The 25,260-nt window shown below is 36.9% G+C and overlaps 3 protein-coding genes and 1 long non-coding RNA gene across 4 annotated transcripts; 3 read left to right on the top strand and 1 right to left on the bottom strand.

Moving 5' to 3' along the window:
• The first annotated feature begins 1,687 nt into the window (after positions 1-1,687).
• LOC111808565 (nuclear pore complex protein NUP1) lies at positions 1,688-9,934 on the top strand. Its single transcript, XM_023694646.2, has 9 exons — positions 1,688-2,117; positions 3,371-3,417; positions 3,855-3,970; positions 4,296-4,491; positions 4,628-4,915; positions 5,013-5,108; positions 5,196-5,927; positions 6,362-7,062; positions 7,992-9,934. Exons 1-9 carry the CDS (start codon positions 1,862-1,864, stop codon positions 9,445-9,447), a joined length of 3,888 nt encoding a protein of 1,295 aa, XP_023550414.2. The 5' UTR covers positions 1,688-1,861; the 3' UTR covers positions 9,448-9,934.
• Positions 9,935-10,841: 907 nt separating this feature from the next.
• Positions 10,842-13,387, top strand: LOC111808137 (Mitochondrial glycoprotein family protein). The gene is made up of 3 exons (XM_023693949.2): positions 10,842-11,053; positions 11,169-11,503; positions 13,004-13,387. Exons 1-3 carry the CDS (start codon positions 10,883-10,885, stop codon positions 13,182-13,184), a joined length of 687 nt encoding a protein of 228 aa, XP_023549717.2. The 5' UTR covers positions 10,842-10,882; the 3' UTR covers positions 13,185-13,387.
• Positions 13,388-14,129: 742 nt separating this feature from the next.
• LOC111809086 (uncharacterized) lies at positions 14,130-15,197 on the bottom strand. Its single transcript, XM_023695433.2, has one exon. The coding sequence runs from the start codon at positions 15,195-15,197 to the stop codon at positions 14,157-14,159; it is 1,041 nt and encodes a 346-aa protein (XP_023551201.2). The 3' UTR covers positions 14,130-14,156.
• A 704-nt stretch (positions 15,198-15,901) lies between these two features.
• On the top strand, positions 15,902-19,476 carry LOC147789760 (uncharacterized). The gene is made up of 2 exons (XR_015411578.1): positions 15,902-16,595; positions 18,788-19,476. It is a non-coding gene; the product is annotated as an uncharacterized LOC147789760 (long non-coding RNA).
• Positions 19,477-25,260: the final 5,784 nt, after the last annotated feature.

Genomic DNA, 25,260 nt, shown 5'->3' on the forward strand with positions numbered 1-25,260 from the left:
AAGCCAGACGAGATGTAACGTTGCCAGTGGCAGATGGGTAAGTTACGTGAAGAACCTACTCTTGGGAGGGGAATAGCAAATGGGAGATTAACGATTGAACGGTTGGCATCTCGGTTGAGAACTATGTCTAACCTGTTGAGTTACGTTTAGATTGCTGAAAATATAGGTATGTTCTATAAACACTGTGTGAGATTCCACATCGGTTTGAGAGGAGAACGAATCATTCCTTACAAGGGTGTGAAAACCTTTCTCTACTGGACGCCTTTTTGAACCTTGAGGGGAAGCCTAAATAGAACAATTCGGTGGGCTGGGCTGTTACAAATGGTATCATAACCAAACACTAGGCAGTGTATCAACGAGGACGTGGGCCCCCAAAGCCCAAAGAGGACAATACGGTGGGCTTGACCTGTTACAAATGGTATCAAAGCTAAACATCAGACGGTGTGGCAGCAAGGACGTGGGCCCCCCAAGAAGGTGGATTATGAGATCCGAGGAACCTCGTATTCCTTAAAAGGGTGTGGTGGAACCTCTCCTAGTGAACCTTGAAGGGAAGCTCGGAGGGAAAAAGACAATATCTGCTAGTGGTGGGTTTGACCTCTTAGACACCGAAACACAAAAAATTTTGCTCGGGTTCGGTCCTATTATTTTTTAATTTGTTTTTATTATGGGTTTTTTTCTTTCTTTTCCGATTAATAAGAAAACCCTAAAACATTAAACCATTAATGTTTAAATTTGATATAAACAAATCAAGTTGAGGCCGGTCCAACTGAACCCATTTTTGCTCTGAACGACCCAAGCCCATCACCAAGGACAAACAAGCCCTAGCTTTCTTCCATAATCCCAAGGCCTAATTATAATTATTATAGTTTATTTTAATTTATGTATAAGGCGAATTATTAATTACTAAAATATTTATAATTAAAACACACAGTTCGTATCGAGTCGGTATCGATAAAAATGTCTATGAGCATAGCTCAACGATAATCGATGCATATTTCTTCTTTTGAGGTCGGAGGTTTAGAACTCGTCAGTGATACGAGCGTATTTAGTTTAGAACGACAGCTATATCATCTCATCAGTGCACTTATTTTGGGTCCAAGGTAACCGACAGTTTGAACTTGTTTTTCATTCAACAGTAATTTTATTAATCTCTGACAACTAAATACGTAACATACTGGATAGAGGACTCGAACCTACTCGACCTTATTTTGATGAAAATTGCAATTGGGTCGAAGGTTTAAAATTTCTACGTCATTTTTTTAATTAAAAAATATTTTAAATTTGGTGTATTATAGGAATTTAATTGGAATATACCAATCATGAATATTTTGTTAAAATATGAGTTTATTGACTTAAGTATTAATTAAAATGTGAGTTTATTGACTTAAATAGTAATTAAATTTGGGTTTATTGACTTAAATATTAATTAAACTCTGTGTTTATTGACTAAATGTCAAAACATACATAAAAACAACTGTTTTGCTCAGCTTACCAATTATAAGCATCACAGACCAATTGGCCAATTAAATTACAAATATCATAAGTAAAATTCCAGTGGACGGTCAGGATTTGCCCGTCGTTCACGAAAAGAACAGCGGGTGTCATTCTAGCATCCTAGGAGATATATAACGGCATAAATTATAATTAAAAAAAATAAGAAAAATAAGAAAAACACGATTTTTTTTCAAAATTTCTCACTCATCCTCTGTATCTCTCTCTCTCTCTCTCTTTCTTCTTTCTTTCTGCGCGTGGTCTAATAAAAACCCTAATTTGCTGAATTCCCTACTTTTTTTTCCTCCCCCTTTCAACAATTTCCTCGGTATTCCGGCATTGAAGAGAAGACCTCAACTCTGTGTTGTTAATGGCGACAGAGCGTGAGGAGGTTCGTTATGAAGGAGGAAGAGGTGGGAAGTTCCAGAAAAGGCCTCTCAGAAGGTCGCATACGACGCCGTATGATCGGCCGCCGACTGCTCTGAGAAACTCTGCTGGAAAAGGATGGCTCTCTAAGCTTGTTGATCCGGCGCAGAAGCTCATCACCTCCAGTGCGCATAGGCTGTTTTCTAGCGTGTTTCGTAAACGCCTTCCACCTCCGCCGCCGTCATTGGCAATTTCTCGAGGTTTTTCTTTTTGTTGTTTTTTATTTGCTTCTTAATTGCAAGGCTTTCTTACCGGTTGTTAGAATTGTTTTTGAGGTTTCCATACCGCATTCTTTCTGCTCATACGTTTGATTTTGGAGTCGTTGGCTGAAGATGGCATTTTTTCAAATAATTTTATTATTATTTTGATTTTTTCCCGCGGGAGTTCTTATAGTCTTGGGGTTTTTATTCTCCTTTCCTGGTGGAACCTGGATTTATTATTTTGTATGGTTTTAGGCGCGTTGAACTATTCTATCTCATTTAGAACTTCAATTATTTAAATGTCATTACTTTACGTGATTCCATGCTTATGAACTTGAAGTATGTCAAAGTGCAGGTTTCAACGCTTACTAGTCGAATTATATCGAGTCTGCTTGTAATGTTGTTTTGTTTTCGTTGCTTGGATGTCATATATGTTAAAAACATCAGGAATAGTCTGAGTGTGATTCTTCCACAACATTTCTAAAATGATCCCCCATATAAAATTTAAGAATTGGTTTAAAAAACTTCGTGAAAATTAATATTTTGTCCTTGTTTCATGTATTTAAGCTCAAAGGCAAGGTCAATGGCGTTATGTATGCATGCATGTATGTATGTATGTATTTACAGTTTTTCTCAATTATAGCCAATTAGAAGTCCATTTACCCTTTGGTTCCTTTAGTATTTTAACCAATGAATGAGATATTTTTGTTTCCCATAATAATATTAATCTAAGAACAACAAGATCTTTAAAGTATGTTATACGAGGTAATAACCAATAATAATTGATCGCTGGTTGTTTAGAAGACAGCTTACAGATACATGCGTAAACAGCAAAATTCGTTTTCTTTTTAGGTTGGTTGTTCTGTTTATCGTCCTTCAAAATTATTTCGCTGAACAAAGATTCTGTACAAACACTTTTAATATTTTAAACTAAAAATTGTTTCTAGAAATTGCTCTTGCTCTTAAACATTTTAATCTCTCATATAAATTTTTTTTTTCCACGGAAGTAACTTGCAAGATTTTGAATTATATCAATGTTGATAGCCATTTAGGAAGCATGATGCCATTATTTTATTATGCATTTTGGAGTTGATACCTTTGTGCGTGCATTGACTTTTGACTTGGGGTTGGTTGCTATAATATGTTGATAAATAATTGATACTCGGATGGGACTGTGGCAGAAGTTTTTCATTTGATATTTAGATTTCTGCTTCGATCTTTGACTGTCCTGCCCTTGCATTTTATACTTCCAGAGGCTAATGATGAGATGGAAATTAAGAACCAGGAAGAAGTTGCAGCTGTAAGTTTTATCTGTTATGTGTTTTGCTTATCAACAACCTTTGCATCTGTATCTTGTATTTTCTTAATCCAATTCTGCTTTTGATCTAAATCACGATACGTCGTCACTGTGTTTTCCCCCTTCTATGTACATACTTGTTTGGCTTCAACATTTCACTATTGCAGATATTGCGAGATTTTTTTTGTTATCTTTTCCTCTTTCTTTTGACCAATCTGGATTTCTTCTTTGTTTCTTTCAGATTTACAATAAAAGAGTCATTTTAAACTGTTCGTTTGAAAAAAAAAAAAAAAAAAAGACGTGATGACCTATGTTATTTTCATGAATGCATTAGTATCCTTATCTGTGAAGTGAAACTTCTTGCAAAAATATGAGAAATTTGCGTTGCCGTAGTCTTAACTTCTTTGTCAACATTTTCTGAATTTTTAATTGTTCTTTAGGATCCTCCTGGAACTCAAGAAGGGACTAATAATGATTTTGTTCCAAGCATCAATTCTAATAACATACATGGGGTGAGTGACCTCGAGAAAATTTTGAAGGAGAAGACCTTTACAAGGTAAATATTTGAGTGCTTGTTGGTGAAATTATTTTTAGTTGCATTCCTCAGTTCTGTTAGAAGATTTGCCTGGTTTTTGTTGCTTTTCTTTTTCTTGTTAATATTTCACAGAGGGTCCTGTATGAAAATTTGAGTTTGCATAAATTGCGATTAGTTACATGGTAAGAAACATGAAGCAGCTTGAAATGTATAAACCGCAATGTTGCTATAAAATACAATTTCATTTTTCTCCTATGGGATAGAAGTCCGGTTTCATTTTCTATGTATTGATTTTAGCAAGATATGGTTTTGATGTTTAATATGTTACATGCTGACCATTTTACAGATTTGAGATTGATCGCTTGACTGAACTTCTGAAATCAAGAGTTGCTGATGTTCCAAGTGGGGTTGAATCGAGGAAATTTGAAATGGTTCCTCCAACACCTGTTATCAGTTATGACATACAGGAAGGGTCTCCAAAATTTCCAGCTCAAGAGGGAGTTAGGCCTCATATGGTTCCAACTCATGTCGTGAATGCAAATGTAGGAATCTTTGTATATATTGTCTGTGTGTTAGGTTTTTTCAGCGGTTAATGCTTAGTGCTTGTTTACCATTTGATGCTCACACTGATAACTGTACAAACTTTTGACCTTATTGTCACTTGTTTAATCATTTCAGGTCCCTGATGAGGATGTTGCTTCACCTGCAGAGATTGCAAAGGCGTTCATGGGTAGCAGGCCTCCAAAAGCAACTCCGTTGAGTATGGTGGCCCATATTCAAAAGTTTGGGGATACTTTTGCTTTAGGCAATCCCTCAAAGTCCTCTACTTTATCTCTTGTGCCAAGGTCTCCTGGAAATTTTGATGTTGAAAATGATTTTGTCACCCCAAGATCTCGTGGCAGATCTGCTCTATACAGTATGGCTCGAATGCCATATTCAAGAGTTCGTGCAACCCCCAGCATAAAGGTTTGTCCTCTAATTAATACATCTGCTTTATTGTATGCTTGCTTGGTAGCTTATGTATTTATTAGCCTTTGTTTTTTTCCTGTGGTTCATTCTTCAGAATAGTGTAGCAACAACAGATTCTTACAGGGCCACTGTGACCTCATCATCTCAGTCAGCATGGGAGCAAGGGAGACTTTTGGAGTCTAATCAAGGGGTATGATTTGTGAAAATGTTCTTTTACAATATATTGTGTTATCGAGTAAACCTCTCATATTATTTTATTTGATTATTGTTTCTGTAGGCTTTAAAACGCCGAAGCTCAGTTTTAGATGATGAAATAGGATCTGTTGGTCCTATTCGAAGAATTCGCCATAAATCCAATCTCCTTTTCCCAAAAGGTTTGAGTTTACCAAGCAGTTCCACTTCTATTCCTGTTAGTGGAATTGGTTCCGAGACTTCTCAGCATTTGCATTCCACAAAAGTTCATCCATTTTCGTCTACTGCTGGGAAGGCACCTTATTCAAGTGAGACCAAGCGTAATTTGTCCAAAATGTCTGCAGAGTCTGAAAATGATAGGACACCTAGTTCAAGTTTCCCTCAAATTCCCCTCAGGTCTAGTGAGATGGCCTTAAAAATATTAGAGCAGCTTGATAAATTGACCCCTCCAAAAGAAAAATCTTCGGAACTAAAGTTGCATAGTGTGAGGAATAACTCACCCATGAAGTTATCACCATCAATGTTGCATGGGCCAGCTCTTAGAAGTCTGGAAGATGTGGATTCGGCCAAGTATTTGGAAAATGTTGAAGACATTCGGTCTAATGATGGCCGTGATCTTACTTCGAAAAAGAACGATAAGTTTGAGGATAGTAGCTTGTTAAAATCTAAAGTACCCAGTGATAAATCTATTTCTACAGGTGGTGGTGTAGGTTCTTCAGTGCCTTCAAAGGATACTGTATCTAGTTCTGGTCTGCAGGTTTCATTTGTTGGCCCGTCCTTGCTAACAAAATGTGCGTTCCAGATGAGTGTACAAGAGGTGTGTGGTTTCCTGCCTTCAAGTTTATAGAATACGTCAATCCTATCTTTTAATTTATCCTCGTTCCTGCATTTTCAATTAAATAAATGAAGAGATTACTAATCGGGTTGGGGTTTCTTAGTTTCAGCATCTTGCATTTCCATTTTTAAATGAGTGTAATTACTATTCTTTCAATTTCTGTTGAAGTTTTTCATTTTTCATTTTTTCATTTTTCACGCACCCAAACCTGAAAAAGAAGGTTGCGAAGTATAATATTATGTCTGTGTCCATTATAAAACCTCTATGGCTTAATCTTCGATTATCTATTATTTTGCTAGGATTTTGTGGATCTTGATGTCCTCTATGTTTATGCCCCTTATAGACCCCCCAAGTTGTAATATTTATGGGCACCCAAGTTGTAATATTTATGGGCCGTCTGTGTCTCTTTTTGTTAGGATTTTGTCGATATGGATGACGAAGAATATTCTAATGGGCCAGTAGCTGCTAAATCATTTGAGAGGCGAGAAAAAGTTGACGACTCATTAGTGGCAGTGGGTAAGCCGAGTGATACTGAAGCCATCACAGTAGATAAACCTCAGGCTTCAATTCAGGCTAAACCATCCACTGTCTCTGAAATGAAGAAAATAAATGACCAAGCAAAATTTGATGTTCCTGTGACTACTGAAAAGAGTTCCATTTTTTCCTTTCCAACAGCATCTCCATCTAGCACTACAGCCAATGTGATAGAACCGGAATCAACCACGAGACCTGAAAAAATTGCTTCGTCTGAGGTACCGAAAGCAGCTGCTGCCCCTATGTTTGGCTTTGGAGAAAAGTTGCCATCACAGAAGGATTCGGTTTTTTCTTCTCCCACCTTTACGTTTGGAAACAAGGTTACCACCTCTACAAATGAACAAAATGTTGTTCCTGCTGTAACTTCTGAAGGCAATGTTGCACCTACTCTACAAGCTTCTGCTCCTACCACATTTAAATTTGGAGATAAAGCTACATTTCCTATTCCAGCAAGTACCGCCACCGAAAATGGAAATAGTGATGCCGGGTCTCCGTTTAAGTTTGCATCTTCTTTAGTTAATGAAAAAGAAGGTGCTAAAGCAGGCAGTGGTTCAGTTTTTAAATCAGAGAGTTATAGCAGCAGGTTAGTTTGCTTGTTACTGTTGTCACCTTCGACTTGGATAATATTTATTTCTTTTTACTTGTATGTGTGTAGGTTTATATCTCTATTGTTAGCATATGTGAAATGCATGATAAATTGGATTCTAAATGTTCAGCATTCCAATTTCCAATTGGGTTCTGAAGATGCACCATTGGTCTTAATTATTTTGAGAAAATTTGGATCCGTTTTCTTTAGCCTATATATTTCTGATAGCTCCCACTTTTCATCTTAAATTTTTGGTTTGGGCGTACTTTCCTCCATCTAATAAAGTACTTATGAATGATGCTCAAGTATTCTCTTATTTGTTTAATGTCGTTTATCCCAGGGATTTCGTAATTACGATTAGTCCTTTACCGATTGAGGCACTTTTCTTTGAACTTTTTTGACTCTACGTTGATTGCTGTTCTCCTTTTTGTGTTCGAGCTTTTTTGAGGATAGGATAGTTAGTCTAAACACGCGCGTACATAAATTTATATGAAGTAATTGATTTATGACATTGTTGATAGATGGATCAGTTATTCTTGCTATCCTTTTTTCAAGCTTTAGTATTTCTTGTAGATTATTTGTCGGAAATTGAAATACTAGAGCATACATTTCTGCACATTTTCATCTTTCTCCTTATCTGATTCAAGAAACTTCTTTTGGTTTATCATGTTAGATTATGTCAACGTTATCTCAGGGTTATACACACACACACACACACACACACACACACACACACACACACACACATATATTAAAACAGATCATTGTGCATCAACTTATTATGTTTGTGCTCTGCTTGGGCTTTATGTTTGAAATTTTCTCGTTCACCTTCCAATGATAAACGGGCTGTCTGTTTCTAGGTGATATTTGTTGTTAGTTGCCAAATTTTCTAGTAAAACTAATGTTTTGGACGGTTTTAATTGCAGCACCCTGTCATTTGGAGTTCCGAAAGAGTCGATTTCCGAGAAAGCTGGCGATAAGAAGAGTTCAAGTGCCGGACTCCCTGTTGGCACATCTGGGAATTTGCTTTTGTCATCTGTCTCATCAACACCAACTCCCAGTTTGTTTTCTTTTAGCTCCCCTACCACTAATTCAAATCTTATTAACGGATCTCTTGGTTCCACCCCATCTACTTTTCCCTCCCCATCCAACACCTTTCCTAGTAATATAACAAATCAAAATTCATCCATCAAACCATCTCTCAATGCTGCCACTAGCAATAGCGAACCCGTCACCACTACTAGTCTTTCTACGTCTTCTCCTATGCCATCTTTTTCAGCTGCACCAATTTTCAAGTTTGGGAGCTCCAGTGTTCCTTCGAGTTCAGCACCGAGCGGAGTTGGATCTGTAGATACCAAGACCAAGCAAGAGACAACACCCTTTGGCAATGTAAGTGGCATTTCTCCGAGCGACACATCTGCTGCTAAAGTATTTAGTACTGGAAGCAGTGTTTTTCAATTTGGAGCTGTGTCTACTACTTCAGATTCTAATAAACAACCAGAAAAGTCAACCTTCGCTCCGGTCAGTGTACCTTCATTTGGTGCTCCAGTTTTGCCTGCGAGTAGTGGGGTTGCTTCTTCTACTCAGACACCTGTTTCGCCGTTCAGTTCATCATCTACATCATTTGGTTTGACAGGGAACACGGGTTTGGCCTCCGGTAATTCTTTGGTTGGTTCTTCAGCTCCCGCGTCTAATTTGTTCACTTCAGGCGCCACTTTTGGGTTTGGTTCCTCCAGTTCTGCTAATAATTCAGTCAGCTCCGGTGCTGGTACTAGTTCTAGCTTCTTTAACTGGCAGGCATCCTCCGCGCCATCATTTTCTTCTGGATTCGGCTCAACTCCAACGGGAGGATTTTCCTTTGGCCTTGCATCTTCTTCCGTTGCTTCTAGTTCCCCTATGCTCTTTGGATCATCGACAACCGGTGCAGCATCAACAACCTCGATGTTCTCATTTACTTCAGCTGCAACTGCTGCGTCGTCACAGCCTGCTTTTGGTAATTCTAATCATGGCTTCACCTTTGGTTCAACACCTCCTGCAAATAATGATCATGCAAATATGGAGGATAGCATGGCTGAGGATACCGTCCAGACAGTCGCATCGCCAACGCCTATGCCGAGTTTTGGGCAACAACCCCTTACGCCACCTCCATCATCAGGGTTCGTGTTTGGTTCAACTGCTCCTTCTCCGCTTGGAGCAAATCCTTTCCAGTTTGGTGGTAGCCAACAAAATGTACCTACCCCACAAAATCCCAATCCATTTCAGGCTTCGGGTAGCTTAGACTTCAATGCCAGTGCTGGAGGAAGCTTCTCACTAGGCGCTGGTGGCGGCGACAAATCGAACCGAAAATTCGTGAAAGTTAAAAGCAAATCAAGAAAGAAGTAGGAGGAATCGAGAGCAAAGGTATTCGGTTTTCTTTTTTCATGTTTCTATATCCCAGTTATTTTTCGTCTAGGAAAAATTTATATTACCATCTCTGTCATGTCGATGACTGGAAAGAGGAGAGGGGTGGGGAGGGGTCATTTGTCACCTGAGTTGTTTGATTTCGACGTGATAAAGCCAAGAATTGTTGGTTCTATGTTCTCGTTTAGCGAATGGTTCGGTTGGCAAATTTTTTCGTGGTATCGATGGGGTCCTAAGTTCAGAAATTTTGTATTAGCTTTATTAGGAAAGGTGGAAGAACATTCTGTGTACTCTAGTAAGTAGTGTGTCCATGTTTGAGGTAACAACATCATCTTCTTCTTCTTCTTCTTCATCATCATCATCATCATCTCCTCTGTGCCATGGACTCAGTTTTCCTGTAATCTTTTATTTGTAACATAAGAAAAAGGAAGTATGTGCTGTTGTCCATGGAAGCATCATTTCTTGCCCTCATTCTTCTTCCTCTTATTATTTTTGTAAATGATCCTTTGTTCAAGCTTAAAATTTGTACCTACTTGGAACAACCTTTTAACTGCTTAAAAATGTTCTCGAGAGAGAACGATATTTATCAACACTTCGAAAAAAAGCAGGTTGCGAAAGATTGTTCGATAGTTTGTAATAACCCATTTTAACCCATTTTTATATTGCATATGTAGTTGAATGTGTATATTTAAGGAGTGTCGGAGGTTCTTGTACCGTCTTTTCCAATCCAAAACGAATGAGCATACAATTTTAAAACGCGTTTGTTAGGAAGAGATACCCTTATACCCTTATAGGATTCTCCTCTCCAATCGTGTTCCTCCCACCTCACAATCCACCCCCCTTGGGGTTCAGCGTTCCCCTTTCTCCACAATTTACTCTCTTGGAGGCCAGCATGCCATCCCATTTGGGGTCCAGCGTTCCCATCCTCGAGGGTCCAGCGTTCCCCTTACTCCACAATCTACTCTCTTGGAGGGCAGCATTCATGTGTATTCATAACAAAAAAAAAAAAAAAAAAAAAAAAAATTACTTATTAATTTTATTTTGCAGTTATTTATAGAAAATTTGCAGTTATTACTGGTACCCTTTAAATTATTATTATTATTATTATTTTGCAGTTATTTATAGAAAATTTGACTTTGCTTCAAGGTACATTTTTATTGGTATTTCAAACTAGAAATTACCGCACAAATCTTTTTTAAAAATAAATAAACGGAGCTTTTATGTACTAAAAATAAATCCAAAATACCGAAATTATATTTTAAAATTTTCATGTGGCCGGTCTAAGTACTCATTGACCAAGTCTGCATCTGAAGACCGTCTCGAACCGCCTTCGGTCGGACCGGTAAATTATGCTTTAAAACCGCGGCAAAGTCTCAAGTTCAACAACACACAACCTCTACAGCAAAATCGAAGGAAAATGTTGAAGAAAGTGACGGCCGTCGCTGCGGTGGCTTTACGGGGTAGCCGCCGGCCGTCTCTCATGGCCACTTGCTGCCATTCGACCTCCGTGTCTACTGCCGTCAATTCATTGCTCCTCCGCTCCCTCAAAGAACACTATCTCGAGATCTCCAGAATGACGCCTCCTCCTGTAAGGTTTCCATTGCTTTGTCCTCTGTTTTCGATTGCTAAACCCTAGAATTAGGGTTTTAAGCTATACGAAGATCGTTTGTTCATCTTACTTGGTTTACTTCTTTTTATCGCAGAAAGTGAGCCCTCCGTCTTCCTTTTCTATCATTAAAGGCGCACTAGACGGCAATGGTCCGGTGCTTACTAGGAGCTACGGCAATGAAGAGATTAACGTTTCGGTTATGCGATTGGCTAATATTGTTCCCGGAGGCGGTGGAGACGATGGAGACGACGAAATTAACCAGTTGTTTCTTCATCTGACTGTATCAAAGCCGGAGCAGAGGGAAAGTTTACATTTTCTTTGTGGATTGTATCCCGATGCATTAGGTATTCATTCCGTTTCGATGAGACCAAAAGCTGAATCCTCGGGGTTTCTCGTTGTTCCGTCCGGCTATAATGGTCCCGTGTTCGAGTAAGTTTAATGTCTTTTATCCAGAGTGTTTGAACAATTTTATTTAATCGGCATGGCTTCTATATCTCTGCAGGATATGGTACTATTTTTAAGTAAGTTAGCCTCGTTAGACGAACACCACGACTCTCCACGATGATACGATATTGTCCACTTTGAGCATAAGCTCTCATGAATTTGCTTTGGGCTTCCCCAAAAGGCCTCACATGTTGGATGATGAAAGTCACACATCGACTAATTTAGAGAATGATCATGGGTTTATAAACAAAGAATACTAACTCCATTGGCACGAGGCCTTTTGGGGAAACCCAAAGTAAAGCCATGAGAGCTTATGCTCAAAGTGGACAATATCATACTATTGTTGAGAGTCGTGTTCGTCTAACAAGCCTCAATTATTGTGTAGTCTGTTGCCTCATGTTTAGTGATAGTTAACATATTAGTCAAGTAGTTCGAGCAATGTTGCTCATGGCACCAATTAGAGAAATGCTTATAATTTAGATCCCATGTCTCAATTTTTAGTGTTATCATCTAAACTAACAAAAACTGAATCATTTTCTCCTAGTAAAGTAATCGAAGGAGTTAGATCTAAGTAAAGGTCATGAGTTCAGGATTTGTTGCTGCATACAATTTGCTGCCAAGAATCTGTAATTTAAAACCGAACAAGAACAACACGACCCATTTGGCAATGAACTATTCTGGGTTGCTAGTTTTGGTTTGCAGGTTAAAGATATCAGTTAACTTTCTTTAGTATATTTTGTTTATTGCCTAAGGAGCTTATCATTCTAGTTTCCACTGTTTGAATTCTTCATTGCAGCTACCTATTTTGTTCCTTAACTTGCAGGCTGCAGCCTCTGATTTCTTTTCTTTGGTTACAAACTTAAACTTAAGAGATTTAATTTTTTTCACTTGGTTACAAACTTGATTGAATCCCTTATATCATGTCACTCACTTGGGATGCTTGCAATTAGCACCAGCATCATAGAATAGTGCAAATTTGAAGTGATACTGTAGTTCATATTGTTACTCTGCTTGGATCATTGGCTAAAGCAAAATTTCCCAATGGGTTAGGGCATCCCCTAAGTAAGCCAACCTGGATAGCAACGTGTAAGAGAATATGTATCGAATCCAATATATAACTTTGCCTTTCTTGTGTTAAAACACTTAGTAAGTTAGTACCCTTTGGTTTGGTTGAGTAGTTCTCTTTGCTCTGATTTGGCTTGTGTTCTTGTATGGCCTAGTTCTATAATCCTTTATATTTATTTTTATGAAAGCTATCTCTTACTAAATAGTCTTTTTTTTCATCATAGTTGGCCTAGATATGGTGTCTAAGGGTCATGATGGTAGTTCTTCTTTTCATAGCATATATGTCAGTTTTTTATTGAACCAAGTGGGATTGTGATGTTAATCCTTATGATTTTCATATGCTTATAATCTCGACCAAATTACTGTTGTGGGAAATCATGTCATAAGAAAACTTACCCTTAATGTTTCTTTGTATAACAGAGATCTGGATGAGAAAATGCGAGATGTACTTCACAATTACATAGAGGAGCGAGGTATAAACGAGTCTCTCTTTCCATTTCTTCAGGCATGGCTTTATGTGAAAGAGCATCGAAATCTTATGCGGTGGTTCAGATCCGTTGGCTCGTTCATCAACGAGCCCAAGAACGCTAAAGTGGATTGATATTTCATGTATTGGATAGGAAAATATGTGGAATTCAGGGTTCCATCTTCATAATTGGTTAGTTGTATAAGGTAAATGGTCTTATTTCATTTTAAGATACAATTTTGCAAGCCCCTATGTGGTGATTCAGTCTCTCCTTGTTAGCCATGGTTTTTGTTTTCCAAAGTTGATTAACAGTGCTATATATTGCAGCTTTATTCTTATGGATTTTCTTCTTATACCTTAGAAAGTTGTAGTTAAATTTTGTTATCTACACTCAAATGGATGCATTTCTCGAGTACCGACCCTCGTTCAAATTCTCATTTCGTTAACGATTTGAGAAATATACTCTGGACCCAGATTAGAATTACTGAAACCTCATGTCTAGCTCGAGAATTTCTAATACAACAGACGTGTTACTATTCTCTATTTCTCAAGGAATTGTTGTAGAAACCTGCTGGAATAACGTGATTGGTAGTTTTTGAATCGGTATTAGGAGACATACGGATCTCGAAATTTTATCTAACGAGAGCCAGTTAGTCATGTTGTGATCAAACGTAGAACGTACAATGCTTGAGGAACGATATTCACTCAATATCCTTTATATCGATACGATAATCTTGAAGTTAGAGGTTCAAAACTTTGTACTCCCACTTGTTATACTTGTGGAAACATGTCGTTTTCCAAATTACTATAGCGTTATAACTGCTTGTATATGTGTTTCCTCCTCGAAAAAAAGTAATATTCAACGCACATTAGGTTATTTCAGCAATTTTTGTTCCAAAAATAAAATATTTTATTTTATTTATAATAAAGGGGTCGGGATAAATCTAAGCAACGAATGTTACATTAATTATGGATCCAAAAATCGAGCAAACCCCTCAAGAATCTAGTTGAACTCGAACTTGTTCGTTATAAAAGAATCTCAACACAGACGAATTTGTAACATTCAAAACCCAATTTACATAATCAAAGACAAATCCTTGGTTTTCTTTAGCAGCAATAAGGACAAAGAATCAGTCCATTTTCATTACATTCTGGGCAATTCCTTTGTTCATCACTCTCATCAACAACTCTTTTACTCCCATTGCAGTTGAAACAGAGCACGAATCGGACTCCGCCGCACCCTTCGCAAGGGATCCCGGCGAAACAATCGATCGGAACTCCATCGAACAACGGCCGGAGCTTCCCCTGCTCGTGCAGCCCCAAAACCTCCTCTGCTCCACCAATGTACCTTCCCCTGATGAACAGCTTTGGAGGTAAAGCTCTTTTTGTACCCAAAACTCTCCATAACTCTTCTTTAAACTCGGTATGCATCGAAACGTCCCGCTCGAAAAATTTCACTCTAAACGTTTCCAAAAGAAACCTTATACTGTTGCATTCCTCAAACGTTTTCCTTATTCCTCTTAGAGTCGTCGTGTAAAGAATTACAGAGTCCGATCCACCTGGTGGGCATTTTTCTTCGAACATAAACAGAGGAATCTCCGATGAACTCTGTTTTTCCTCTTCTTCTTCTTCCTCCTCGTGTTCTTCAATTTCGATTCCACATTTGATCTCTGCTTCCCTTATTTTCATATACTCCATTACAGCATGATGAAAAACCTCAAGTAAATTTGGGTCAAACAGGCTCCCGGAGTTCATATCCGGCCGCTGGAAAGACGAGATGTCAATTTCCGACAACGGGGTTTCTCGTTTCGATTCCGGCAAACAATTCCCAGCTCTTAAACACAAAGAATCCCCAATCCCTCCATTCGATTTACCAGACGGCTCAATATTCTCTTTATCTTCAACGGCGAAACCAGACTCCTCTGTTTCTTCATCTTCAATGGCGAAATCTCTGTTTTCCTTCAACAAATTGATATCATTTTTGTGGTTCAATTTCTGAACATTGGCTTCGAGATTTTCGCTTCTGGTGAAGAAATCGGAGTACCCATTTGGAGCAATGACCTGAAGAATTCGATCTTGTTTGAGATACGCAATGGGGGGCTTCATAGATTTGAGCTTCTTCATGAATTTTCCTCTGACTCCATTCATTTCTTGCCAAGGAAGGTGATATTCAAAGCTCAAGATCGTTAGATTTCTATTCAGAAGTTTGCGGTGGATTCACAGAAAGAGAGTGAAAAAGGTTAGCTACCAATGGAGTTCAAACGGCTAGTAAGTTCCTTTGTAGCGATTTCAAGAACGTTGAAAGGGGAACTGGAATCGTCTGTTGCCGCTTCCATGATAAGCTCATGGAATTGCCTTATGGAAAAGTGCCACGTGTATTTGAGGACGAATTCTGGTCAATTTAAGATCGAGTTGCTGTAGAAGACGACACGTGGAAAATGGGTGGTTGTGATGCACTCATTGCAGAGATATAATTGGACGCCGGAATGGTTTGAATAACGGTCATAATTGCAGAAAATTGGTTCTCACCAATTATCTGTTCTCCTTTCCTCTTTTGCAGCCTAAATTAATTAATTTTCTCAATTTAATTTATACATTACTTAAATTACAACTTTAACCTTTAAACTTAGATCCATACCTATTGGATATAAATTTAAATTTAAATTTTATAAAATTTTAGGCCATTTTTTTTAAAATTAACCAAATAAACATAATTTTTGTATATTGTATTTAATTTTTTTTCCACTCTTTATTTTATATATATATATATATATTTATTTATTTATTTATTTATTTATTTTCTTTTCACGTGGAAGAAGTATTTAACTCATAATTTAGAGATACAGATGTATCTGTTCTCGAATTACCTAAAACAGAAGTTTTCATCTGATGATTTATGAGGATCAAATTATATCTGATTTTGTGTCTACCTTTCGAGTCATTGTGAACACATTTTTTTAAATATTAGATCTATCGATACGAGTCTCATATTTCAAAGGGTCTTTTATGTTCCTATGACGCTCGAGGAAGCCTTTCGACCTAAAGAGGTCTATTAAAAAAAGCCTACATTTGATTTTTCAAATTTTCTTTTCCAAAATTACCCTTCCATGAATTCCCTCACATTTTCCCTCATTTTCCCGCTCCCCACTGTACGAGCGATACACCGCCAGGCCAGGGGAGCCACCGCGATGCTCTCTGAAGTGTCGTTTGGGCGATTCTGAGTCGGATCGCAGTTCTTCATTCTGGCTTGCAACCACGCGGTGCTGGTGGAGGAAGAGAGAAAACTCTGGAGGAAGTGCGAGGAACCGTGGCCTGAGGAGCATTACTTGCCGACATTGTTGTCCATGAAGGATTGGACAGGATGTTGGGATGGACATCCGCATTTGTACTCGCCGGAGGAGGTCTCTCCGGCGCTCGACACACACATTGAGGCTATCGAATTCGAGCTACTCGTACTTCTTTGCAAGGAAGTTCTCGCTGGAATCCGTGACGCCGTTGATGTCATTTTCCGGGACTGAAGTGATTGTCCGCTCGTTTCTCTTACTGGTAAGCATTGTTCATACTTATTCCCAATTTCTTTGTTGTTCGTTCTTGTTTTGTTAATTACATTTTAGATTCAAGTTCTAATTCTGATCTTTAGGTGGATAGTCCAAAATGTTTGAATCGGTTGCATAAATTAAATCCAAATGTTTGAGTTGGTTTATTGGTATGTTAACTCGGAAATTGAAATCTTGAACTCTTTACTCTAATACAACCCTAGCGGAGATGTCCATTTAACTGTTCGATCTTTAAATCTCTGTTTCTGTTTAAAGGTAAATAAGGAATGACTGAAGAGAAATTTCTCCCTAGAGGAACTAGGTATTATATGCCTTTTTTTATATAAACATATCAAAATTAAGATACAAAATACCAATCATTGTTTGGTAGAATTTAATTTATGAAACCGATTAATTCATAAACTAAGTTGATCCATTGAGTTTGAACATTTTTTTAGACCCAATCTAATTGTTGGATAGTAAAATCTTTCAATTTAAATATAATCCAATCATAATTTTTCTTTTTTGTGTTGAATTCATTCTAGCTATTTGAATCCTTTATCAAGGATTAGATCGATCTTTTGGATCATCCCTCTTTTTCTTTAACACCCCTGCACAAGACTCAATAAATGGCGTCAATGGCGGACACTGGCCCCCAAGTGTGGTCTCTTGCTGGTTTATTTTTCTTTTTGAATGGTTCTAGGAGTATTAATAATTAAATATTTCATCTGCTCCTACTGCTCCTTGATGTGGGGATTCTGTTTTTAAAGGAAATGCTCGTGCTTAAAGTTTTCTTGCCTTATCCTTCCATTCCCATGTGACTTACACCCCTCTACTGGCTTCTACTTGTGTTTATAGTATTGGTTTATCCTTTTTCTATCTTATGTTTTTCGCCTACTTACTCATGAAGATAGCTAAAATACCCATGATTTGTGGGTCTTCCAATGACGGGCCACAAAAATGAACCTCATGAGGTTTGTGGGATTGACGTGAGGGTAAGGATGATTATATTTTTAAGAGCAAACTCTACGTAAAATAGGCACAAGGAACAAGTAATAGACCGGACCAAACTAGTAACTCATAACCAGGCAAAATAGGTACAAAAATGAAATGATCACTCTATAATGAGTGATCCATAATATCAAATAAATAATTTTTGCCTTTGATAAATTTAGGCATTAGTCATAGTGATACTTGTATGAACTAACTTTAGTAAGAATGCATCAGCAAAAGTTGCCATTCCATATAGATCATCATCTCACAAACTTGAGATTTAATAATAGACATGAAGTTAAACTAGAGGTGGCATAAAACTATGTATAACTTGTCTTGCATATTTGAGCTATTTTTCTCACTCGAATATTTGATCCCGTTCATGTGCACTTCTACTATCTAGGTAATTCGCAAGTTATTTAATATCACTAGCTAGTATCCTCACTCGAGGTCGTAGACATGAACCCGCATTCTCCATATTTGTTGCACACTAAAATTATATCATATCTCTCTCTGTCTTGTGTGTTCAATAACTCAATCAAGTTGTTAGCTAGGAATGAGTGAGGCGTTTGGTTTGAGTACGACCACTGAATTTGTATGGATTTCCTTCACTTAAGTCCCCAATAGCAACTCTGAATTGGTGGCTTTAGCAAGCCTTTGGGTCTCTGTTAGTGTATGTTTTGCAAAGAGTTGGAAGACTTGGATCATAACAATTAGAGGTAGATTCCTTGAAACGCTGGGTATTAGTTTATCCATCCTCCCTCTTGTAATTTTTGAATCATAGGCTAGCAGCTTCCTTGCTATAGTAATTGTAGAATCCTCAACAGGTAGAAATAAGTTTGAATGCGACTATGCTCCTGTTCAGGTCTACCGTCATCAACTATCGATGAATGTCCCATTTTCTGTAGCGATCCATTGTTTTTTAAGTCCCTTGCTCTGCTACCACACTTGGAGGTAATGAGAAACTCTGTATGTATGTATGCTTCTATCGAATGTTTTTAAATTCACTCTAAAACATGCTTAATCGTTCGAAATTCAGTTTAATATTTGGTATCACTCTATTTCACGTGATTTTGATACTAGTAAAATTGATTATAACGATTCAAAGCATGCTTTAGAGTATTCTTGAACCCGATAGAAATGATTTTAAACATTTCGAAATCACTTTCAAATATGTCATTTATGACCGGTGGTGTCGGGTGGGTGCAGGGTGTCACAATCACACTTTGATGGCAGTGGACTTGCGATTGTGCGGCACTCACTTCCCAGCAATAAGTGAGTTAAGCCTATTCGTTCTTGCGTCGCCTACGGCCAAGCGACGTTTGCTCGAGCCTCTGGCCCTGGTTCAAGAAGAAAGTTTTAGAAAATGGGACAGAGAGATTTCGAAAAAGAGTTTTGAAAGCAAGATTTGAGAAATTGGAAATGGTGTTATATGGGAATGTAAGCAAAAAAAGCAACAACGGCTTACTGCATATAACTATTGGGTAGGAAGAAATTGACAACTAGTCATATCCTCCTATAGTACATTTTGGGGCATTTTAGCCCTTGCATGTGTAGACACGATTTTGGTGAACGGTCATACACCTTCATACTGACCCAATATGGAATGGTAAAGACCTATCTAGGATGAAAGCCTGTAAAAGGGATTTGGAACGGGCATGCAACCATGAACAACACGTCCTGGACAAGCAAGATCGGGATATCTGTCATGCGGCCATTGACAACACGCCTTGAACATGTATGACGGTGACTGGGGGAGATTTTCCCCCGTAAATGGTGTTGAAGCGTGGAAAGAAGCCCACAATCCAATCCTGGTGAGTTTTTCTGTTTAGTTCATATTAAAGTTTATTTGAAACTTTCTCAATTTCATAAATGAATTGTCATATAAATTATTATTATACTATAATTATTATTAAAAAAAAAAAAAAAAAAAAGGTCTAAATAAAAAAAATAAATTTGTTTTGAGGGTAGATTAGGAATGTTAAAAAAAATTCAATAATTAGAAAAACACGTTAACTCACTTCAACCGCGGATTATAAATTTATTAGGGTCTGATTTGGATTATAAACTTATTTAGATCGAATTGGATTAAAATAAACAAATCGTTCCTAAGTTAAATCGATTCGAAATTATTGTTAATTTTAAAAAATATTTTTTTTTGTTTAAGATGAAATTATATATACCTATATTTATTTTATTTTTATTTCAGTTTTTAATTAATTTTTTTTATATTATTTATTATCCCACCACCGCGTTACAAATTTTAATTAAATATTTGAAAATAAATAGGTTATCAACCAACTACCATTCTACTTTAAGTGACTCGAACAACTTGAAACAACTCAACCAAAAACATTATGGTTGTGATAAGTTCATTATTTAACAAAAAAAAATTATTTGGGTTTGAAAAAATTTACAATCCGAAAAATTGAGTTGGTCTAAAAATGTCTTAGCTCGACCCCAAACAACTCACGGACGCTCCTACTCGTTTGAATTTAGATTTAATTTTTGACACATACGGATTTTCAATCGTCGTATATTTGTTTTATTTTTCATATTTGGACAATAATTTTCAAACCTGTCCTCTTAAGTCAAACCAAATTCACAAACCAACAAAACATAAATACAGACATTGTAAGAACACACATTGAATGTGTCTACCAAAATAGTTACAACCAATAACCCTACATGTTGGTCATAATAAGGGTGAAGTATACTCGTGACCGTCCTATGTATATTAATTTAAATCTGACTTAGTCTCAGCTGGGTTCGTTCAATCATTTCTCATCTCATATTAAAACGTGTCAATAGTTAATTCTGACTATCTTGATTTTGTCAAAAAGAATATGTTTGTTTGTCTAATGATGATTGTGTCGTTCCTAATATAAATAGTGTAAATAATTCAAAGACACAAATAATAATTAAATGCGATAAAAGAATCTCAATATAATAATTAATTTTCAATAAAAAAAAGCATAATCTACAACAAGGGCAATTTAGTCATTTTACCAATTGGACTTTCTGTTAAAAATGGGCCATTCCTTGTAAATATTTTCAAGAAATGTAAATGGGCTTTACAAAATAGAAAATAAAAGCCCACTACCAAAGCAGCCCAATACAAATGAGCGCCTTTCAACCCTTCTAAAATATCTTATCGACCTTTGAAAATTGTGAACGTACGACTCCACAACAATGAACGATAAAGATCGATATATTACGCACCATCCCGACACTAAAGAACTTCATAAAATTTCTCATATGAGGTATCCGAGCTGGCATCCTCTAATGACGGACACTCATACATCACGTGCACCGATGCAAAGATCACACATACATAAGATAGACGAAAGACAACATTCTCAAACGACAAGAAAATCGTTGCACGACAACAAACCCCTTTGCAACAATAAACAATAAAGATCGATCTATTACGCACCATCCCAACATTAAACAACTTCATAAATTTTTAACATCCTCAAGCGACGGACACTCATACATCACGTGCACCGATGCAAAGATCACACATACATCAGAGCAACGAAAGATGACATTCTCAAACGACAAACACTCTTACATCGCGTGCAATAGAGACGTATATTTGGATATAATCCAATGGCGAGGGGACCGAATTAGGGTTTGAATGATGACTCCAATTGGGACCATGAAATCCATGAGACTAAGAAGGGAAAGAAAGAAAGAAAAACACTTGAGATTTTCCCTTTCCATCAATGAATGTTGAAAAATTTGAAGTCATAGATGTGGGAATCTCCAATACAACACAACACAACAAGACAATTCACTACACTAACCTTTAAACAAAAAAACAAAACAATAAAGCTTATTGCTACACTACTTTTTTATTTCTTCAAAATAACATCTTTTCTAAACCCCATTGACTTCCCCGTCGTGTCTCTTCCGAAACTTCTCAACGTCGATCTTCTTCATCAAAATCGAATTACTGGATTCGGTACAGTTTGAATCGAGTCTAGGGTTTTTACCTTTCTCGAGCATGGTTAATAGGTTACTGAGGTTTCAAATATCTACTATTATATGCCCTGCACATTTTATTTTGTGTCTAGCAAGTCCATGAATTTTAAAAAACGTAAGACGGGTCGAGAACCTATCAAACACGAAATTGAGAATCCACGAACGTCCTCAAATGGGTCTTGAATAATTTTTAAATTCTCGAGACTAAATTTCGAAATTTTGAATATCCACTGTTATATGCCCTGAACTTTTTATTTTGTGTCTAGTAAGTCTATGAATTTTAAAAAACGTAAGAAGGGTCGAGAACCTATCAAACACGAAATTGAGAATCCACGAACGTCCTCAAATGGGTCTTGAATAATTTTTAAATTCTCAAGACTAAATTTCGAAATTTCGAGTGTAGGTATCTACTTTCTTGCCGATGCTCGAGTAGAGTAAAAACGGTACTATGGGAGTACCCCAAGAATCTTTTCAATATTGAATGATTATAGTTTTTTTTTTTTTTTTTTTTTTTTTTTTTTTTTTGGAAAAGGAGAAAAAAAAAAGTAAGGTGAAGAAAGATAGCGACCAGACAATGATTGAAAACAACATGATGGGAGCATTGGATCACTCGTAAATTTATTCTTGTTAACTTTCACATTTCATCTTCTTTTGACTGTCTTTCCACCTTTAAAATCAACCCTTTTCTCTCTCTCTCTTCCTCGTCGTCTTTTCCTTTACGACTTACCTATTTAGCTCTGTTCAAAACTACCCGTCAATCTTAAGCTCGATATCGTTATCCCAGTCATCGAACGTAAATGTACGCATCATCAATTGTTTAGGGTTTAGGGTTTGTAAGTTTAGTTCCCGAGCTTTCAGACATGTTAGTCACCAAAATTTCATTACTATTTGACACAAAATTGAAAGTTTAAGAACATGAGCTACTATCACTCCAAGACTTCGACATCAATATCTCATTTAAAGAGTTCTCGAATGTAGACGAAAATATCATTAGGGTTTGCAAGTTTAGCTCTTGTACTTCTAGATTCTTTGAATCTACCTTTCAGCTTTACGTCTATACGACACAATATCACCAAAATCTGTAACTTTTAGACCCAAAATCAAAAATTTAAAATCTGGGTTTGACACGAACATGAACGTATAATCAAACTGACCTCTTATCGACAAAAATATCAAACAATAACAGCTTAAAATCGTTAATAATTCAGTGATTATGAAGAAGAAGAAGGGTGGGAGATCCAAGAAATCCCTTACTTTCATGTAAAGTTTCACATACAAAAAAGCAGAAAAGAAAGTGCTTTAATTGGCATTTATTAAAAAACGTTTCACAATTTTGCTTTACTTTCTTCTCCTAAAGACACTGCAAAAGCTCACCCTGTGTTCAAACTTTGTCTCTCCCATTCCCACTTTTGCTCGGTCGATTCAAACGTCTGTATGTTCTTTAAACATTAACCGTTAGATCGATGAAGATCTACATCCAACGGTGTAAAACTATCGATAATAACGTTATTATAAACTTCTGGAGAAGACGGGTTCTGGGTTGATTAAAAAATCTATATGTTCTTTAAATATTAACCATTAGATTGGTGTAAAACTATCAGTAATAACGTTATTATAAACTTTTGGAGAAGACGGGTTCTGGGTCGATTCAAAAATCTGTACGTTCTTAAATATTAACCATTAGATCAGTGAAGATCTACATCCAACGGTGTAAAACTATCGATAATAACGTTATTATAAGTTTCTCGAGAAGACGGGTTCTCTCTCTCGGACAGAGTTGCAGAGAAAGGCAGAAAAAGCAATAGGGTTTTGGGAATTATTTGCATTTTGAATGCTTTTAAGGACACTCTCAAAAGAATAGAACCAATTTCTCTCACTCCCAAATTTCTTTTCTTTTTTCTGAACTCAATGATCGTTTGTTGGATTCTATATTTTAAGATCCAAAGGATCCGATCGATCGATCCCATCATTTCTTTAAAAGAATTCTTCGCTTCTCGGGATCGATGTTCGATCATCATTCATCCCGAAAAATTTAAAACAAAACAAAACAAAGAAAAAGGACCATATGGGTCCGAACAAGTCAGTCGTCCTTCTTTTACATCTATAATGGTTTCGTTGTCTTATTATAAAAAAAATAATGTTATGATTTAACGAGACATTAAACTCACCAAAATTACAATACTAAAATGTTACTTTCACCGTTTCTTATAAAACAAAACCGTCTTTGTGTTTCGGAAGATAATAACCATCTTTGGAATTACACTGAAACGTTTGAGAGTAGTTAATAAAGCATATAAACCAACCGTGTTTGTAATTTTAAAAAATTAAGGATTCTAACCTATTTGGTAATAAAACTGAAATTGTTAATTTCATGAAAGTTCAGGGACTAGATGTGAAATCCCACGTCGGTTGAAGAGGGGAACGAAACATTTCTTATAAGGGTGTGGAAACCTCTCCCTAGCAGACGCGTTTTGAAACCGTGAGGCTGATGGTGATATGTAACGAGCTAAAACAGACAATATTTGCTAGCGGTGGGTTTGGATTGTTACAAATGGTACCAGAGGTAGACACCGGATGGTGTGCTAACGAGGATGCTGAGATCTCAAATTGGTTGGAGTGAGAACGAAACATTTCTTAAAAGGGTGTGAAAACTTCTGATGACGATACGTATCGAGCCAAAACGGACAATATTTACTCGCAATGGGCTTGGGCTGTTACAAATGGTATTAGGGCAGACACTCGATGGTGTGCTCACAAGGATGCTGAGATCTCAAATTAGTTGAAGTGAGAACGAAACATTTCTTATAAGGATGTGAAAACTTCTGACAACGATACATAACGAGCCAAAACGGACAATATTTACTAACGGTGGGCTTGAGCTGTTACAAATGGTATCAGAGGCAGACAGCGAATAGTGAGCTAACGAGGGGGCTGAGATCTCCACATTGGTTGGAGAGAGAACGAAACATTTCTTAAAAGAGTGTGGAAACCTCTCCCTATCAGACGCATTTTAAAACCGTGAGACTAACGACGATACGTAACGAGTCAAAACGGACAATATCTACTAGTGATAAGCTTGAGCTGTTACAATAAAAATAATTATTAACGAGACAAACAAACCCGAACATGTTTTAACTCTTCTCGAGGAACAAGACAATAACGCAATTATTTTGTCTAAAGATATGGTCCCCCTTTTTTTGGGGTTTGGTGTCAAAATTTTCAACTTTCCTACTAATAAAACCGCCCATGTGTTCATTTCCAATTTTACTGTCATTACTTTTCTCTCTAATTTTTTCCACCAACCGTTTTAGATAATGTTTTGTCTCATGAACTTAGTACCTTTGTGTTACACAATAAATAAAAAACTTTGGATTATTTTTATAACCCTATGTTCGGGATTTAATTTGCATTAACATATAACATTTACGAAAATTATTCAAAACTATACGACGTTTATGTTTCATACAGCTCATACGAGCGACAACTTATAATACAAAAACATAACCTAAAAACCCACCTCAAAATTTTTAATTATATACGTGGTAAGTCGGGATTGTGCGTAAATAATTTAGAGGTATGAAAAAGAAGTCTTTAGCTTTATGTGGTCTGGTCGGGATGATGGTTAGCTGATTTGTAATAATTTGAAACTGATAAAGTATATATATTCAGCTTTACGACAAATCAAAACCATACAA

This window comes from Cucurbita pepo, chromosome 13 (genome assembly GCF_057944985.1).
Source record: "Cucurbita pepo subsp. pepo isolate OVF chromosome 13, ASM5794498v1, whole genome shotgun sequence".
Classification (NCBI taxonomy): domain Eukaryota; kingdom Viridiplantae; phylum Streptophyta; class Magnoliopsida; order Cucurbitales; family Cucurbitaceae; genus Cucurbita; species Cucurbita pepo.